At 47.3% G+C, this 20,094-nt stretch overlaps 1 protein-coding gene and 2 long non-coding RNA genes across 3 annotated transcripts in view; 2 read left to right on the forward strand and 1 right to left on the reverse strand.

Annotated features, from left to right (window-relative positions):
- C8A (complement C8 alpha chain) overlaps nt 1–20,094 on the reverse strand; it is a 57,834-nt gene that overhangs the window by 1,992 nt on the left and 35,748 nt on the right. The window contains exons 8-10 of the mRNA XM_010984579.3: nt 7,838–7,969; nt 6,529–6,686; nt 1,877–2,099 (exon numbers count right to left, since the gene is read on the reverse strand). Coding sequence (XP_010982881.3) covers nt 1,877–2,099; nt 6,529–6,686; nt 7,838–7,969 — 513 coding nt within the window. The remainder of the gene's footprint in view (nt 1–1,876; nt 2,100–6,528; nt 6,687–7,837; nt 7,970–20,094) is intronic.
- LOC135322824 (uncharacterized) lies at nt 8,558–11,760 on the forward strand. The gene is made up of 3 exons (XR_010383727.1): nt 8,558–8,648; nt 10,416–10,472; nt 11,722–11,760. It is a non-coding gene; the product is annotated as an uncharacterized LOC135322824 (long non-coding RNA).
- Nucleotides 12,535–20,094, forward strand: part of LOC116156880 (uncharacterized) — a 53,190-nt gene continuing 45,630 nt past the window's right edge. The window contains exon 1 of the long non-coding RNA XR_004140781.2: nt 12,535–12,740. This is a non-coding gene — a long non-coding RNA (uncharacterized LOC116156880). The remainder of the gene's footprint in view (nt 12,741–20,094) is intronic.

A 20,094-nucleotide genomic window follows, 5' to 3' on the forward strand; every position in this document is an offset into this window, starting at 1 on the left:
TCTTTCTGTTCATTGACCTTTGGTCCCTCTGGGAAAGTTGCCCGGCCAAAGAAGCAAATGGGGCTGAAACCCAGTCCAGACTCTGTTGAAAGTCAAGAAATCCCTGGGCCCTGCAGTGGTTTTCAGTATCAACCCCAAGTGGTTTTCTTTGTTTCTCCCAATTTACCCAGCTGGCCAGCAGTACCTTTTTTCAATTCACATGAGGAAACTGTACCAGGCCTGGCCCTGGTCATTGGTCGGCTTGGTGTTTATTTTCTGCATCCTCCTTCATAAGGTCCCTGGAATTCATTCACCATCTTGGCTCATCCCTCTGAGTCCCTCCTCCAGGGGACCAGGCAGCTTGTGGGGACCCACTGTACTCCCTTCAGCCAGCCAAGGAGGAATTTAGACGTGGCGCCAACCCGGGGTAGATCTTCTACCAGTGAAGCTCTCTCCTCTTTTACTTAGTAGAATCGAGCTTGCCGCGGGAGTTAGCTAGTTTAGTCCCCACCACCACCTGGGATCAGGTATTGATGTTGGGATCAGGTATTGATGTCACCCCCACTTTACAGGGGATGCCCACCCACGTGAATACTGACAGCACTGGGACGCAAGGGCCTATTGGACACCGGAGCTGTGCTATCCTGCGTCCCATTGAGAATGACTCCGCCAATGAGAAAATCATAGCCTACCATCACCTCATCTTAAAACCAGGCTCCCATCCCATCTACCTTGTGTCTCAGCAGTTTGTTTTCTGTAGTCTTGTGGATACACCCATCTAGCTTTTTTTTGCTTTTACATTTTCTTCCTTGCAGTTGAGATTAATTTATATACATTGATTTAATAGCGTATATTTTTTGTCATCAGTCCATGTACCAAGTATGCACGGAAAACTGGGAACTTAGGATCAGAACATGCAGAGAGATTCTTGGAGCTCAGAGGAAACTTAGATGAGGAAGGTGAGCCCCAGAAAGAGGTGATTAACCAGAGACTCAGTAAGTTAACAAAATACCTGGGATTCACATCCATGCCTAGACCTTTTCATCTTTAAGGGATATGTATTTCTAAACCTTCTTGGAGAACCTTCTTTTCTAATGTCAGTTGGTTCATGCTGTAGCTGCATATGTTAAATATTTAAACATTAAACATTTCGTAAACTTGTGTTCAGTCATGACTCCTTGGGACAACTGACTTGTCCCTTGTAGTGGGTTGAGTTGTGCCCCAAACAGATATATGTTCAAGTCCAAACTCTGTTAACATGTGAATGTGACCTTGTTTGGAAATAGGATCCTTACAGATGAAATCAGGTTAAGATGATGTCCTTTGGATTAGGGAAGGTCCTAATCCACCAACTAGAATTCTCATAAGAGGAGGAGACAGAGACATAGCATGGAGAACCCCCCATGTGAAGGCAGAAACAGAGACTGGAGTGGTGTGTCTACCAGCCAAGGAATAGCAGAGGTTGCTGACAGACACTAGAAGCTGAGAGAGAGGCACAGAGCAGGTTCTCTCTCAGAGCCTTCAGAGGAAATCAGCCTGGCTGCTGTGCCTGAATTTGGGATGTCTAGTTCCCAGAAATGTGAGACAGTACATTTCCATTGCTTTAGGCCACCCAGCTTTGGGTAATTTATTAGGGCGGCCCTGGGACTCTAACACATTCCTCCAGAAATGAATCCTGTTGTCCGTCTACACTTTGGTAAAAAACTCATCTGACAGAGGGTCCCGATGGCAGGGAGAAAGCAAGAGAGCCGTTATATGTGGAGGGTCAGCCATAAAGCTCGGAATGTGGGTTCCTAGAGTACAAGGCAAGAGGGCACGGGACGGAGAGGCTGGGAAGCCCGGAGGCCCCTCTGGGCTGGGATTGGCTTGAAGCTGAGCGAGGCTGCGCAGGGCTTACCCTGTAACTCCAGTCGTTCGCAGGCGAGGCCCTGGTGAGCCTCGGGGCACTGACACCTGCAGCCGGTACCTTCGAGGACGGGCTCCCCATTGTTGAAGCAGGGCCCGCAGCGGCAGGCGTTGAATTCCATCAGGTACTGGTCCAGGGCCTGCTGCAGGTTCTGGCGCTTGGCCTCCAGGGACCGCAGGTTCGTGTGCCGCAGAATCTCATGGATGGGCTGCATCTGTGGGCACACAAAGAACAGAGGGCCCCTCCCTGGGCTTTGTCCAGCTTCCCAGAGCCCAAGAACTGACCGTCAAGCTTCTGGAAGGCCTGCTATGTGCCAGGCGCAGAGTCCAACACTCAACTTTTCTCCTGCCTCATTGGCTCTTCGCAGCCACTCTGTGAAGCAGGTGATAAACTCCCCAGCCCGTAGATGAAGATGTGGAGGCTCAGAGTGTCTGTGTGACCAGCTCAGGACACACAATTGACCACTCTGAAATTTGGAGTGGACCTACCTGACTTTGAGACCTGTGGACCCTGGGTCTCAGGGAAGGATGAGAGCTCAGAACACTCCAGAATTTTTAGGAAGTGGGAAGAATATGAAGTATTCGTCTGTATGCGAGTCTCTGTATTTTTTTCTTACTGTCAGCCTTCAATGCAGAAATTAATAAAGCCCTTGGCAGACATGTGCGTTACCATTGCTGGGCACTTCCCTAACGGTGTGAGTGTGGTGTTCGCCTGCCTGTGCGTGGCGGGGGAGGCGGTGGAGTCCTTTACCTCTGCGGCAACCCATTCTAGGCAGGACTATGGTCCAGGGTTTCTCAGCCTTGGCACCACTGCATTTCCAGCTGGCCTGTGCCCCGTAAGCTGTTTAGCAATATCTCTGGCCTCTGCCCACTACATGCCACCAGCACCTTCTAGTCATGAACACCCAAACTGTTGCCTGACATTGCCAGATGTTGCCTGGGGAGCAAAGTTCACCCCCGGTTGGGAAGTAGCAGATGTAACAGAGAGCACTGAATCTCAAGCTAGAAAATCTGGCTTCCATGGGTGGAGTTAGAGATTAGCATACTAAGTGAAGTAAGTCAGAGACAGAGAGACAAACATCATACGATGTCACTTATATGTGGAATCTAAAAATATGACACAAATGAACTTATTTACAAAACAGGAACAGACTCACAGACATAGAAAACAAACTTATGGTTACCAGGGGAGAAAGGGAGAGGAGGGATAAACTGGAATTTCGGGATTTGCAGATACTAAATATTATATCTAAAACAGATAAACAGCAAGTTTATACTGTACAGCACAGGGAACTATATTCAATATCTTATAATAATTTATAATGAAAAAGAATATGGAAAAGACTATACATGTATATATATAACTGAATCACCGTGCTGTACCCCAGAAACTAACACAGCATGGTAAACCAACTATACTTCAATTCAAGAAAGAAAGAAAACCTGGCTTCACATGCCAGCTCTGCTACCTCTAGCTGTGTGATCTCTGTCACGTTACCCACGGAACCTTCCTTCCTCATCTGTAAAGTGGGAACTCGAGTCCTACGCTCCAGGTGTGTGTGTTGAGGATTAAAGCTGAGAGGCAGGGGAGGCCTCTCACACAGGAAAAGGGAAATAAATGCTGCCCACCTTCCAGCCCTTCTCGAAGTCTGAGCCCCATTATCTATAAAATGGGAATAATAACCCACTTTTTAGCATTCATATGAGGATCTAAAGAAGTAATGATTGTGAGATACCATTGCAAAGAGGAAGAAGGATACAGAATTTTTATTAGATGTGATGACAAAAACCTGTATTTTTGAAATTGCACGTGTATGTGGTTATCTTCAGCACGCTCATAAAGCTATATATTTTAACATGTAATCATAAAACCTCTTTTCCAGATCTCTCATTTAACAGGAGTGTAACCTGAGGCCCTGAGAGGGGAGGGATCGGCCCAGGTCACAGAGCCAGCCAGAGGTGGGACTGAACCCCGCTGGAGCAATCTCCCTTCTCGAGAATCAGAGGTCAGTAAGGGCGCTGGCCCTGCTGGGGGGGGGGGGTGTTCCTGGAAATGTGTACAGAAAGAGCCATGGCAAACAAACCCTGACCTGTGGTCAGGGGCTGTGGCTGAGGTCACCAGGCTGCTCAGGTCAGGACTGGCTGGGCCCCTGGCCAAGGGGAGAAGACCATTACTGGAAGTCCAGGGAATTTGGCCCCATTGTTAGGAAGTCAGCGCGGAATGGGCCACCCTGGTTAAAGATGATTGAGTCCCAGGGAAGGCCGGGACCATTGGGCAGCTTCCCTTTGACCTTCCAGTGGGGCTCAGCACCCAGACTCCCATCTCTCATGTCTCCTCCCCAAACCCTCAGGAAGAGGAAAGGGTGTGCTCCTTGGGAAGGGCTGGTGGGACTTAAAGGGGGAAGAGCGATGGAGAAAAACATTCTTAGAATGTTAGAGATTGAAAAGATACTGGCAACCGTCTGGTTCCCAGTTTATAAGTGAGAGAACAGATTTGGAGAAGGCAAGCAGTGTGATATATCAACACACTGTAACATAACATGTAACACACAATATATAACATAACAGCATCAAAACACGAGAGAGAACATAACATAGCGTGACTCCTATGTCCACTCGGTCTCAGTACCCGACATAAGTCAGCACTGCTGATTTCTAGAAGTATCCAAGTGAATAAGACACAGTTTTCACTCTGAGCACCAGGTTCCAAATAACCCACTCACTGGCCTCCTCTTCGTGTCCATAGTCTGTCTCTGTCTTCTGTCTGTCTCTCTTTTATCCTTTGTATCTCTGGATTTCCTTTTCAAAGCACACTCTAGCTCCGTCACTCCCCTGCTCTGTGACCTGCCAGCAGCTTCATGCACCAGATCCAGACTTCTCCTGGGGCATCTCCAGACTTGGCTGCAGTCAGGCTGTGCAGTTTACTGGCTCTGAGATTTGGCCAGCTTTCTTAACCTCCATGAACCTGTTTCCTCCACTACACTCAGTACTCACTTCTCTCTCCCTAACCTTGTGATGAAATATTTTATTACCTTCATGTTCTAGAGCAGGGAAACTGGGGCTCAGAAAATAAAGTAACCCCCCTAAGGTCACACATCGAAAAAGTGGCCATGAGCCAAACTATGTCATTCTCACCCCCAAACCAGGCTCTCCATCCCAAAAGACAGTATTTGCCCTTTTCCAAATCATGAATGTCAGTCTTCCCCTTGGAAGTTTTGTTCAAGGCAAACAGAGTCCACCTCTTGCCCATGAAAGTTTATATATTACTCCTGATATAAATTTTACAGTTTTTGCCCAGATCACTAATAGCTTAGTGATAGCAATTTTCAGGCCCTATGTGAATTACAGGTGCGTGAAAATGGTCCCTTACTTATTGGAGAAGAAATGAAATCAGGGTTAATCCATCTGACCTCTTTCTTCAGAGAGAACAGTGTTATAACAGACTTCTAGGTTTAACAGTTAGTACTTATTTTAACAGAAGTAATGTAGCCGCACCTGGAATTTTAAAGATGTGTAGAAAATGAGCCAGAGTCTGGGGAAAATGGGCAACAAAACAACAATATTTAAAAGCCCAGAATCCAACTCTTTTCCTAAGGGGCTGCCCTTGCATGTGAAGAGAATAGCGTGCCACCTGGTAGAATGATGCACTGCCTTTGCAGCTCGAATGCAGTTTCACTTCCTCTGTGGGGTCAGAGAATTAAGGCAGGCTTTCTCACGTTTGGCACCATTGACCCCTGGGGTCAGGTACTTCTTTGCCACAAGGCCGGGCCTGTGCACCGTGGGATGTTGAGCAGCATCCCTGCCTCTGCCCACTAGATGCCAATAGCAGCTTCCCAACAATGCCTGCAGACACTGCCAGATCTCCCCTGGAGAAGAACATGGCCCCCAGTGGTTAAGAAGCATGGCTTCCAGGAAGATGCTCAGAGAAAGGGACGTGAGAACTGGACAGGAGGGCCAAAGGTCTAAGCTCCAGGTACTGCCCCACCTGAGCTCTGCGGCCTGAAACAATTCACCTGAGTACTTGGAGCCTCAGTTTCCTAAGCTTTTCAGTGGGGAGAATCGTGTCTGGGCCAGAGGTTCAGTGTGATGAGATCACTTAGAGCGGGGTGGCCAGTTATGGCTTGGGATCACACTCGGCTCACAGCTGGTTTTTGTATGGCCTTTGGGCTAAGAATGATTCTTACTTTTTTTGAAGGTTGCAAAAAAAAAAAAAAAAAATGTAGAGGACAAACTTGTATGACAGGGACGGTGCATGGCCCCCAAAGTCTAAAATATTTACTATCTGCTCCTTTCCGGAAAAAGCTTGTCAACCTCCAACTTAACGGATGTGATTTTTAAAGTCTTTGATGTATAAATGCGAGTTCTGATTTTTTAGAAGGTGGCCTAAGGCTGAAGAAATTTTGGGACAGTGAGTGGAAAACTAGGCACTGACCAGATATTAAACTTGTGATCCCAGCCCTCCTGGGGCCTGGGTCTAGAGTCATGCACCCCTGTAGTCAGGCGTGGGGAAGGCCACCAGTTCAGCGTGCCGTTACATTTAATCTTGTTCTTTGACAGGCTCATAATAAGAAATTGAAATGATCTGGTCCGCTTCACTTTCATTCCTCGTGGACGTAGAGTTTCTTCAACTGCGAAAAGACTTACCTCAAAGTCAATAACAACAGGATTGTACTTCAATGACTTCCCCCAGGAACGGTATGTGATGGGGCTCTGGTTTTGTGTCAAGCCACCACCCCAGCCGGAACTGCCACCTCGCACCCTAGAGATGATGTCTTCCACCAGCCTGGTCTCCTCGTCACCGTCTGCCGTCGAGAGAGTGACCGTGTTAGCTCGTTTCCCCCAAAGCCAAAGGTCTGGTTGGCACACTCCACTCAGGAGATTTGGAACCCAGTTTGTGTGCTGGCCTTAGAGCTGTCTCCCATTCTTCTGTCTGGCTCCATTAACCAGCAGGGTGAGGCAGAAAAGAAGGCCCAGGACTTAGAAACAGATCCATCCTCCGGATTAGCACAGACACTGGGAAGACAGCCCAGCCCAGTGTGGAGGAGGGAGAAGATGGGAGAATGGATGATGATTCATCCATTTATTTATTCATCTGTACATCAGATGTTTACTTAGTGCCTGCTGTATGCCAAATAGTGGCAATCAAATTTTGTAGGTGCTCTGACAGATTTCTCTACGCAACTCAGTAGCAGTGCAGAGAAAGACCTGGTCAGAGCTACAGTGAGGGTGGGCAAGCGGACAGAAAGAAAGGTGAGTTGTCTAGAGAAGCGGATCAATCTTGGCAGGTAAATGGAGAGAAGAGGGAAGGGCACTGGGGAGAAGAGGGATTTGCCTTAGGGCCCTGACACCTCAGTAGCCTGAAGCCATGGGAGTAACTTGAACCTTATCAACTCATCCACTATACTGTCATCATCCCTGCATCCTCTGTGTCTCCCACCTGGGAAGGAAAATACTCAATACATGTTGAATGAATGAATGAATGAATACATGAACATTCATAGTGACCTGTTCAGGAAATGCCACAAAATATTCTTGTACCATCCTTCTCTAATCATTACTCTTTGATCGTGGACTTGGGAATCACCTCCCCTCTCAGCAAACTCATTTCCTCCCTCTCATCTGTACCTGATGGGCCTTCATGTCAGCAGTCAATGTTCCAGGCTCTGTCTGCACACTCCTTTCATCCCATTTCCTACTTGGATCTTTGTCTAGTGCTTATAACCTAGGAGGATGCACCATACGAAATCCAGTGTTTCTAAGGTGACCTCAGCCCATGGGGAGTTCAAACCAGGGCCGCTGCAGGTCACTGGTTTGGTGTACTCAGCAGGTACGCAGTGTGACTGATAACTGAGATGGAATCAGTTGAGGGGGAGAAACAGTGTACGTGCTGTGATTGTGTGTCCAAGGGAAACTCGGGCTTCTCTTTTTGGGAGACCTGTGACCAAATACTTGCCAATTTTGCCACCTCCATGTTTTGTACAGTGGTCTCCTGATAAACGTCCTCCAATTTGTGTTATCTGTTTGTATTCATGTTCGAGGCCAACGGAGAGTCCAAAGCATGCAGTGATATCTTCGCTAGTAACACCTGCAGCAGGGAGCAGAGAAACACAGAACGCTGAGACACTGAAAGACAGTTAATGTGGCCCAGCCAGCTCATGGTAGGAGCTCACAGCTCATTAGCTCAAAGTAGTAATAAAAGCTACCTTCAATGGTGCAGCCTAAGAGATCTGGGTTAAAAATCCCAATTCTTTAAACCCAATTTCAGTGTTGTCTTCTGGATGGTTCCAAACCAAATATTCCTGAACTGAGAAGGCGTAAGTATGGCACACACTAGTTGGTCAAAAGTGCTTCTTCCCTCTCCTTTGCACATTTTCCACTGAGCCTCCCTGAGACAGTGATCCTATCTCATCCATCTCCACATACCCCAATGCCTGACAGGGCCTGGCCCATGTTTGACACTATTCTTCACTTGGCAGTTTGCACGTTGTCCCCTTCTCTCTCTCTCTCTCTCTCTTCACCATCTTTCCAAAGGCTACTCAAGCTCCAATTCAAATATCATCTACTCCAGGAAGCATTTCTGGAGCAGAACATGTCCGTCTGTCTTCAGAGCTACCAGTGTGCTTTGTTTGGACCTGAAAGATCATCTTTGTCCCAATTCTATTTCGCAGGTCCTCTATGCACCCCAGAGAGGCCAGTGTGCTCTGAGAAGATGCAGATGGAGAGATCCACGGAGAGGCTGCTTGACTTCTGATCCCGTAAGAACTGTGAGTCCCACATTAGCTGTCTCTGTATTTGCTGACATATGAGGAGCCGCTGAGGAATCTGCCTTTTGCAGATGAGGAACATAATTCTCAAAGCAGTAATATCATTTTGCCCTGATCCCACAGCCTGTAGGTGAAGAGAGCTGGGTTTCCAACCCTTGGTCAGTTGGCAAGATAAGTCTAGAACAGTGGACCAGAGCAAAATATTGACCATTGCTACAGCGTTTGACTTCCTCTGTAGCTAAAGTCTTCTGAAGATTGTGAATTGGAGTTTGCATTTGCTAAACATCATTAAGTTTAACTGCAACTGTACAATAATTATAACCAGTCAGTGTATTATTCTGGCAACCACAGAAGAAAAACAATTTAAGTTGTCATTCAATTAAGCTAAGGATTAGATTCAGTATTTTCAAGGGTGTACCGAGCAGCAAGTTTACTTCCCTGCATCCCCATTAAACTGCAGACTCTTTGAGGTCAAGGACTTGCATCTTATTCACCACCCTCTTGTCAGCATAGTGACACGGTGCCTATCATAGGGGAGGAGTTCAGTAACGATTTTCAGAATAAATGATCAGTGAATGAAAAAAAAAAGAGTGACTACATGAATGCCAAGAGTCCTTAGGTAAGGGCTCCTGATGGAAAGAACCGTAGAAGTCAGGAATCCTGAATACAAATCCCACAGTCACTCCGATGAATGGATAAGGAAATTATTATCTATATACCTATATATAGATACAATGTGTATATATATGTATATACCGTATATATACCATATATATAATTATTTAGCCTTAAAACATAAAGAGATTCTGCCATTGGTGACAACATGAGTGAAACTAGAGGACATTAAGTGAAACAAGCCATATACAAAAAGAAAAAAAAGCTGCATGATTTTGTATATGAGCTCTAAAAAAGTCTAACGTATAGAAGCAGAGAGTAAGACAGTGGCTCCCGGGGCAGGGAGGTGGGGGAGACGGGGAGATGCTGCCGAGAGGGCACAAAGTTGCAGTTCAGTAGGATGGGTAAATGTAGAGATCTAACATACAGCCTGGTGACTATAGTTCATAATATTGTATTGAATCCTGGAAATTTGCAGGTGAGAGAGTATAGCTCAGTGGTAGAGCTCGTGCTTAGCATGCACGAGGTCCTGGGTTCAGTCCCCAGTACCTCCATTAAATAAATAAATTAAATAAATAAATAAATAAATATATCTAATTCCCCACCCAAAATTAAATTGCAGTTGAATACCAGAAATTTGCAAAGAGAGTAGATTTCAGGTGCTCTCATTACACACACAGAGCTAACTGTGTGAGGAGATATGCTCATTACCTTGACCATAATTATCATTTCACTTTGTGTGTGTATATGTATGTATCAAAGCAGCATGCTGTATACTTTAAATATATGCACATTTTATTTTTTTTAGAAGTAAAACAAAACAAATCCCAGTCTCTGACATTGTGTATGAGCTTAGAAAAGGCCTATGATCTCATGGGGCCTCAGTTTCCCATCTGTGCGGAGAAGGGGCTGGACTTGCTGCTCCCCATGGCCCCTCTTGGCCCGCAGCCTCCGCGACTCTTTGCACAGCAGTCCCTGGATAGCTCTGAGCTGAGAGGGCCTGGGGGAAGTGATGCTTTAAGCACCAGCACTCAGCACCAAGCACAGGGCTGCTTCTGCCATTTCCGTTCAAGTACTTTTCATTTTTAATGCATTACTAATTGAGGAAGATTTAGCATATTTAATTGTTTTGATTAAAAAATGCTTCAACAGTGATAAACAGAAGTGGATGAAAGGAATTCATGGGCAGACGCCAGAGTGATTACTTAGGTGAGTGGTGGAGTGCTGCCGAATTAGAGTGACGGGATGAGCTGATTAACGGGTCTGGAGGATGCCTGTGGAGTGACTGTGCTGGTGAAGGGTCTGCTGACAGCCTGCATGCGTGACTGGGAGGACGGAACTCCAGCTTGTTTTGAGCAGCACTATTGGACTGCAAAGAATTGCCTCCCGAGGACTCTGGAGTAGGGTACCAGCCAGTAAGGGGAGGTCTGTGACTTAAGAACCACACAACACGAGGGCAAAAGGTGCCCTTAGACACCTACCCCACACTTCTCATGTTTAGTTAAGATGCCCTCGGTTCATAAAGACTAATTATCTTGCCTAAGGCCACACAGCTAAAAAGAATAGTGGGATATATAGATGTATATGTATAACTGAAACATAATGCTGTACACCAGAAACGTTGTAAACGGACCATACTTCAATAACAAAAAAAATAAATTTTTTTAAAAAGGAGTTAAAAATAACAGTGGAACTGAGATTCAGAATCAAGACTGCCTTGTTCAGAAGAATTAGTGGTCCTTTCACTCATTCCGGTTATGGCATCAGACTAAATTCTGCTGAGAAATTTAGTAAGCACCTACTACCCCACCGTCCCCAGCACACTGTGTGTTGAACAAGGTGGACACTGTGAGAATAAAACTAATATGAATATAATACGAATCTGAGTAAGTAAGGTCCTAGCCTTGAGAAGCTAGCAGGTGTGAAGGTCCTAGCCTTGAGAAGCTAGCAGGTGTGGGCAATATATTCAATGACGACTCATTTAGATCCCGAGAGTTGCTCGTTTCAATATACCAGGGATAGAGGAGGAGTCTCTCCCCAGAAGCAATGGGGGCTTCCAGATCAGAGCCATCTGCAGAGCAGCCGTGAGAAACCAAGACCAGTAAGCTGGGGTGGGGGCGGAGGAGGTCAAATATGGCGCCAGAGACACAGAACCAGAGAGACAGACACAAAGAGAGGAGGAGGCGGTAAGGGGAGTGCTGGTAGTCTTAAGCGAGGAGGTTGTGGGACACAGGTCAAAGTTCAAAATAACTTGCATGTGTGTGAGGGAAGAAGTAGATGTACGCATGCGCTAATAGCATGAGTCAGCATTGTGAACAATACGCATGCGCGGGCGTCATAAAAGGACAAGTGCGGACACCTGAGTGCGCGTGCCACCCGCTTGTACTGCAGTGAGGTGCTGTTTTGCTCCACGTCGGTTCCTCAGCACATTATGTTGGCTCCTCGCGCATTTTTCCAGTTGGGCAGCTCGCCTCCTCGGATCCCTCTTCAGCCTCGCTAGGCCGACAGGGAGGAACGGATAAAAGGTCTGGGGCAACTGTGCAGCCCTTGTGGGGGCCGGAGGGGAGGGGCGTGGGGGACAGACGAGAGGACCAGGCGGTGCTCTGCCCGGGCTTCACCCCGTCCCGTCAGGCTTACCCCTTAGATGTCAGCTTTGGATCAGATCAAACTGGCTAGAAAACTGGAGTTGATGTTTGCCTAACCTGGCTACGTACTGAGATCATCTGGAGTGCTTATGAAAAATACAAGTTCCTGGGCCCCACCTCTGTCAGTTCTGAGTCTGTATTTCTGAGTCACCAGCCATCTCTGTTTTAAACAAGTATCCCAGATGAAGCCTGCACAGTGCACTGGGGATTAGATGCTGAGTGCCATGGTCCTCCAGAGGACCGCTGGTAGCCTGTCAGGGAGCACTGGCCTCCTCTCTGTCTCAGTCAATGCCCTGGAGGTGGCCTGAGCAGCCAGGCTCACTGTATCTACCCAGAGGAAGAAACCAGGGAGAGAGTGAGGATCCAAGCAGCCCTCCCAAGGCTGATGGATACACAGACCAAGCCCAGCAAAATGAGGCTCACTTGGGAAAGTTGTAACATCCTGTCCTGGGACAAAACGCCAATTGCATGAGCACAGTGAAGAATGGACACAGCTTAGCAGGAGAATAAGAGAAAAGGCCAGAGAGTCTTAGATAACTTCCAGCTCGATAGGGCGATGAAGCCAGGTGAAAATTATACTCCGCGAAGTAAAAGGGGATAACCTCGCTCTCTCTATGCAGGTTAGAGAAACCCGGAGCCTGGGGCCAAGTTCTGGGAGCCACACTTTTCAAAGGAAATAAGAAAACAGGACATTCACTGGACATTATTCAGCCTTTGAAAAGAAGGAAGTCCTGCCATATGCAACGACATGGATGAACCTAGAGGACCTGATGCTAAGTGACATAAACCGGTCCCAGAAGGACAAGTACTGCGTGATTCCACTTAACGTGAGGTATGTAAAGTGATCAGAGCCGTGAAGGCCGAGCACAGAAGGGCAGTTGCTGAGGATTGGGGGAGGGGAGGATGGCTTGCTGGCGACGGGCATAAAGCTTCAGCTACGCAGGATGCCTTAGTTCCGGAGGTCTGCTGCCCAGCATGGCCCCAAGAATGAAGAATTCTGCAGTGTGGTCGTAAACACCTGTTAAAAGACTGGATCAAATGTTAAGTGTTCTCACCTCAGTAAAAGTGAAACTAAAAAAGGACGGGAAAAAACAGGGAATGATCGGAGAATAAGAAGCACAAGAGTCAAGAAATTCAAAGCTGTATTCTTTGGGGAATGTTTGGGGGGTGGGGATGTTTACCTGAATAAGAGAGGCCAGAACTAGCTTCAGCTTCCCAGAGGGTTGCCTTGAGGAAGAGCAATTAGGCTTGTTTGTGCGGTCGCAAGAACTAGGACCCAAGGGGCAGATGCTACAGGGAGGCAGGCTTAGCCTCATAAAGTAAATTGCCGCCGTGATCCGAGGCCAAGGGGATATGGGTTGTTTCAGGAGGCACTGAGCTCCCCAAATCTGGAGAGCACCAAGCAGCAGCTGGCTGTTTGCCTGTGAGTAGAAGGGCTTGAAGAATGGACGAGTGGTCTTTTAGGATCTCCTCAAAAGCCAAGATTCTGAAGCTTTAAGAACACACCAGAACACCTGAGGAACATTTGGGATAACTTGGGTACATGTGTATGTTATGATGTCTTACTGTGTGCCAGGCATCTGGGAAATAAAGAGGACTCGGGAGAGTGTTTGCTCCTGGTGAGCTTATAGTCAGGTGTGGAGGCGTGGACGGGTTAACAGCCAATTCTGGTACTGTAGGATGAGGACTTTGAAAGCAGGCAGCAAGGCCAGGGCAGTCTTCCTTAAGGGCTCAGTGGAAGGGAACTGGAGCCAAGTATGAAAGGATGAGTAGGGATCAGCCAGACAAAGCGAGGAGGACGTTGAGAGCAGAGGGAGACCGTGTGAGTCCTTGTGTCCCTAGCAGCGAGAGTCTGCTCAGAAAGGCCAACCTGATCTGAACTTAAGAGTGGAAAAGGAGATGCAGGTTAGTCAAGGAAGGACTGGGAGATCCTTGGGTTCCCTCCCACTCTGGTCTGGTCCCAAGAGGAGCTGCTGTTGTGCCTGTCTGGCAGGGCGGGAGCCCAGGGGACATGTATCTGACCATCAAGTCTACTGCTTGTTTTCCGCCTGGTCTTGACCATTGTGCAGCTGTGAGAGCTGTCCTCATGTCTGCACTGAGATGCTGCATCAGTGGAGCTCCGAGGCAGAACCAGGCAGCTTGACTTCTGAGATGCCAGAATCTGCAAGTCTCTGTCACTCCTCAGATTAAAAGCATCAGATGGAGAACAGCAGGTGTAATGCATTATTTATCTCTCGGCAACAAACAAATGCCGTTCAGGTTGCTGTGATCTCCGTGCTCTGTTGCTTTCCTACGTTGGTTGCCCCCAAAGACAGCCTCAGAAGGGAAAGGAAGAATCATATGGTCTGTTTCATGCCATTAACACTGGGAAAGATGATGGTTAAGTCTGTGGCCATATAAGCTGAGAGCTGTTGGCTAATTTACCTCCCTGCTCTGTGCTTCTGTTAATCCATGAAAATGCCTGCTTCTCCCCTAGTCACCTGAGAATCATAGTACAAGTACCTCTGTGCCTTTGCATGTGCTATTCCCTCTGAAAGTCCCCTACCTCCTTCACTGCACTTCTCCCAGTCAACTGTAGAGAGCATTCTCTCACTCCCAGGGGCCCTGTATCTGTGTCCCTCGTGGTGTCCCTCTGCATCCCTCCAGCTGAGTAGTTAGCACACTGTGGTAATTGTCTATTTCTTGGTCTGTTCTTCCAATGATCCTGCAAACTTATAAAGTCATCTCTTGGGTTTACAAGGCTTGGGACGGAGCCTGGCATGTGACAAGCCCCCAGAAGTACTCAGGGACAGGCTGATTCCAGCCTATCTAGACAACACCTCTAAAACGTGTTGGGAGTCACAGATCTTTTGGTTGACAACACCAGTCACATCTGTGTAATATCTCACGCCTGATCGACTTGCTGTTTTATGAAGCTCTTTCATCTATGTTATCTCGTTCACAGCAATCTTAGGGGGCCAGGAGGATTTGCTCATTTCACAGGCTCACAGGGGTTAGAAAAGGGAGTCACTGGCGTGGTTAACAGTGGGAACTCAGGTGTCAGGGTTCTACCCTTCACTAGTAGTGTGGTTTGGGGTAAGTTACTGAACGGCTTAATACCTCATTTTCCCCATTTGAAAATGGGGATGGGGAAGGCTGTAGCTCAATGGTAGAGTGCATGCATGCAAGAGGTCCTGGGTTCAATCCCCAGTACCTCCACTTAAATAAACAAACCAACCTAATTACCCCTCCTGAAAAACAAACAAACAAATAAACAAAACTCAGAAAATGGGGATGGAAATACTTTCTATACATGAATCTCTAAATACAGTGTCTGGTACACTTAAATGTTAGCAAATCTTGTTAGTTGTCGCTACGATTGTTAGGTAACTTGCCCAAAGTTCCATGACTAACAAGCCCGAGAATCCAGGTGTGATGCAAGGTGTGCTGTATGCAAACTCGGTGCACGCACCATCTCATCAAACCAATGTTACTCTGCAGGTCATCACGTGGCATGAGCAGGCGTGGCCTGACCAAGCCCCTCATTCCATGACTGCCTCATTCTACAAAGCAGCCCAGAAAGAAGAACCTATGCTCCCAGTGAGCCATGTTGGGACAGCAGTCTCAGGTCTCTGCCTGCTGGATAAGGGCTATCTTCAGGGACTCAGCCCTGCTAGATGATTCGGGTCCTGACAAGAGGCAGTGTAGCTGAGGGCCAGGCTCTGAGATGGAGACAGCCAGAGCTGGCATTTGACCATGTCCACTTACTGGCTGAGCCTCTCAATGCCACGGTCTTCCCATCTGTAAGGTGGGGATTTTAACACTGTCTACCTCATAGGGTTGTGCAGAGGGTTAAATGAGTTAATAATCCATGCCACGTACAGTGCTTCCCGTGGTGCCTGGCTCGGAATTAGCAGTAATGGTCAAGTATTACTACTATTACTGCTGCTGGAAATGCTGCCACATACATAGATCAGGTTCCTGATACTGAACTGGAAAATCAGAGAATGGGGGAAATTGAGGGGCTTGTGAACACCACTTTTCTTCGCCAACTTCTCAACAGTATAAGCTGTACTGTAGACTCAGAGTGAGTGAGTGAGGAAGATGGAGGGGACATCCACCCTCTATGCTAGGCAAAGATTTTCCATGTGTTAAAATCCATATCACACTTAATAGTCACAAATGACTCCACAGCAGGCACAGTTATTCCCATTTTAGAGATGAGCAAATCAAGGCTGAGATCGTTTAAGTCATTTGCCCCAAATGATGGAATGAGGAAATAGTAGAACTAGGACTGAACCGAGGTCTATGTCCAAAGCCCATTTTCTCCTTGCCACATTATGTCAGTTGTGGGAGAGGGTGTCAGAGGTGGCCCTGGGAGTAATTTTGACATCATCACACTTTGTTCTCCTTTCAGGCTGAGGCTGTTTTCAGTGTTAGAGGTGGAAAGACAGAAATCAGGACAAAATCAGGAGGATGGTGCTGAGAGCCTATGATCCATGTGTATGCAAATGACTTAAGGGAGGTAGGGACAGAGCCAAGACACCAGGAGTCTGTCAGTCAATCAATACCATCCATCACCGTGAAGCCTGGTTGTCATGGTAACTGGGGATAAAGCCTGGCACATGTTAGAATCTGGTGCCTGTCTGTTCAGGGTGCTTGGTTGGTTAGCGGACACGGTAAAAGACCTTTTGGACCAGACGACTTAGCCGTGGATCTCAGACCCTTCGCAGTCAGGTTCCTGCCCACCACACCCTCCCCACTATTCAGTCCAGCTCAGATTCTTTAGGAGTCCACCCCCGACTCTGCAGCGTGTGAGAAAAGCTCTGGAGAATGCCAGGCATCCAAGAGTTTCGATTCTGAACCACCCCTGCTGAAAAGTCCCTGAGCCTCTACTGTGAGCCAGCCTCAGCCTAGGGCAAAGCTCCAGAGACGCATCATGCACAAGATGCACTGTGCAAACAGGCATTGCAGTAATGTCATACGGAGAGCCACGTCCTGGGTGCACTGAAGTACCTAAGACAGGCTCCCAACCCAGAACTGGGCAGGCAGGAGGACCGCCTGGAAAATCCTACCTAAGCAGAGTCTAAGGGTGAGTAAGCAGTAGCCAGGGGAAGGAGAGAGGGGGAGGGGAGCAGAGTTCCAGGTAGAAGGGACAGCACCAAGGAGAAAGTGAGTATGATTAAGTCAAGGCACCAGCAAGTAGCTCATATAACGTCGCCCAATGGTGAGCAGTGGGCTGGAGGGCTGAGTGGGGCCCACGCACGCTCCCTTGATGCCAGCCATCCTGTCTGGTGGCAGGGCCCCTCCTGTCTCAATGTCCACCTTTGCATAGCTCCAGCAGCTTGCCATTCTGCAGCTTGTCAACCTCTCTGTGGCCGCTAGGAGGCCAACACTGACTCCACTTCAGGTTACTAGACATCGGTACTCTTCCTGCCATAACCCAGCCACAGGATTGTTCTCATTTATGCACCCTGGCCTCAGAGGCAAGCCCTCCACCAAGAGTCTGGTCTTTGAGTGAATCTGGACACTTACCTCCCACTACTCACCCTTACCCACTTGTGGCTTCAGCCACACCCATGCAGCTCCCTCCTCTTAGAAATCTCCGGCCCCATTGTCCACCAGGCAAGCTCCTACTCCTCCTAACCAACCTCAGAAGATCACGTTTGAAGGTATCTAGAGTCTAGGAAATGGGAGGGGCAGAAAGGTTGGGTTGCTCCCTCCTTTGTGCGTCTGCTGTATTTATTTCTGTTCAAGTATTTATCACACTGTATTATTCATAGCCCCTAACTGACTACACGTTTCTCCAGAGCACAGATCTGTGTGTTTCACCCCTGAGTCCCCAGAAATCATGGGTTCTCTGTATTTACTAGATGAGTGGATGGATGGATGGAGATCAGAATATGAGAAGGATTTTCCTCCGAAATTGAGTGCTTCCTGCCTCCTACTTTGGATAAGAAGGGAGAATGCTCCACTCAGAACCTTCCTGAAAGGAAGTTATAAGCCATCAACAGCAGTAATACATAAATGTTCTGGAACATTTGAAAAAAATTGAGGGATGGAAATTATATGTCCATCTCATCGCAGTTACTTTCCATAGACAGCTTAATCATCGGGGCTGCCTTTGTCTCATTCTAGTAAAGGAATAGAAAATACATAACCCAGGGGCCCTCATTTCCACCTCAGACCCTTTAGGAACCACTCCTGACTCTGCAGGCACAGCATTGGTGGGCTTGGATTCCAAATTAGCCCAGTTGGAAGGAAACTGAGGCTCTACCGTGGGTCTGCCTCTGCCTCTGACAGACATGATTAATTGATCACAGTACTTTCTGGCTGAGTCCGTATCTGGTTTCACAGTTCTCAACTCAGTGGTCTTGATAGAATTTGCTATTAAAACCCCCTGCCATTGTTGACTTACATACTTTTTCTGGCCTTCCGGCCTTTAAGGTCCACCTCTTTGCGGGCTGTGGGTGCCAGCACACTGTGGTTGTTCCCAGCTCTGTGAATGCACCTAAGCTTCAGAACAGACCATCACAAGCTGGTCAGTTTAACCTTTAACAGTTCTCTGTTGCAGTGTCCAATCGGGGTCAACCTGACCCAATACTGCCCTAGGAATGGAGACTCCCTTAGAGATTTTTTTTAAACCTGCTTTAACCACTTTCAAAGCTATCATAAGCAGTTAAATATTTTTAAAAAGGAAGATAAGTAAATACCCAAGGGTATCACAAGAAGCATTGAACTGGGAATTAGAAATCTGCATTTCACCCCGCTCTGCGTCTAGCCAGTGGTGTCCCCTTGGATGGGTCATTTTCTCTTTCAGTGCCTGATTTTCCTCATTTGTAAAGTAAGTACAGCCGTAAAACACAGCTCAAAGCATTGCCCAGAGTGTAAATGGGGGGAGACGCATGTATCGCCTCCGCATGTGCCCTGCCGCAGAGTTGGAACTCAGCGAATGCTTGCTCGTTTCCATTTGGATAAACTGTTTCATCACAGGAGACTTCACACACCCACTTGGCAGTTATTACTTACATCTACCTCTAGCTTTCCCCCTTGTCCACCTTGCTGTGCAGTTAATTCTGTGTCTCAATTTGATAAAGCCAAGAGTGTCCAGATATCTGGTCAAACGTTGTTATGGGTGTTTCTTTGAGGGTGTCTTTGGATGTGATCAATGTTAAAATTGGTAGACTGAGCAAAGCAGATTGTCCTCCCTGGTGGTGGGTGGGCTTTGTTCAATCAGTAGAAGTGCAGAATAGACAAAAAGGCTGACCCCCCCCCCCCCGAGTGAGGGAGGAGTCTTCCTGCCTGACCATCTTGAGGGGAAATTTGGCTTTTTTCTTGCCTTTGGACTCAAACATCAGTTCTTTCTGGGTCTCAAGCCTGCTAGCTCTCAGACTGGGACTACACCATCAGCTGCGCTGGTTCTCAGGCCTTTGAACTCAGACGGGAACTGAACTGTCAATTGCCCTTGGCCCACCGCTTGCCAACTGCAGATCTTGGGACCTGTCAGGCTCCATAATTCTGTGAGCCAATTTCTTACAAGAAGTATCGTTACATAGATGTAAACATGCCAGCCTGGAGAACCCCAACTAATACACTTCCTAATGCCTTCATTATGACTACTGATGATTCTTCCTTTATTTAAAGTGGTTAGATACTTGTCTGCAGTCAGTGGAGCCCACTGGGTTAAGACAGTGTTTCTAACGATTTTTTACAACCCCGAAATGTAAGCAGTACGTTTTATACCATGGTCCAGCCCACCCACATACTTACGCAACACTTAACCATACTTTGTGTGATGCTCTCTGAAGCTTTCCATCCTGGGGTATTCTATTTCATGTGGTTAAATGCTGGTCATGACCCACTAAAGTTCTTTTATAATCTGTTAATGGGCTGTGGCCTGCAGTTTGAAAAAGCCTAGGAAAAATCCTAGGTAAGCTGTCTCTGAGATATTTACAGCATGTTGGTTAACATCACAGTTTCGCAAATTGACCACAGGCTCCACCCATAATGACCACGTGACCTTGACCTTGCACAAGTTTAGTTAACATCACTGAACTTCAGTTCTTCATTTGTAAATTGGGGATTATAATAGCCTCTTGCCAGGTCTTTCCTGAGGATTAAATGAGATAGTGCATTTAAAGTGCCTGACTCAGTGTCTGCCACATAGTGAAATGCTCAGTAAATTTTGGCTGTCTTACCAGCACTGC

Source organism: Camelus dromedarius, chromosome 14, assembly GCF_036321535.1.
Source record: "Camelus dromedarius isolate mCamDro1 chromosome 14, mCamDro1.pat, whole genome shotgun sequence".
Classification (NCBI taxonomy): Eukaryota; Metazoa; Chordata; class Mammalia; order Artiodactyla; family Camelidae; genus Camelus; species Camelus dromedarius.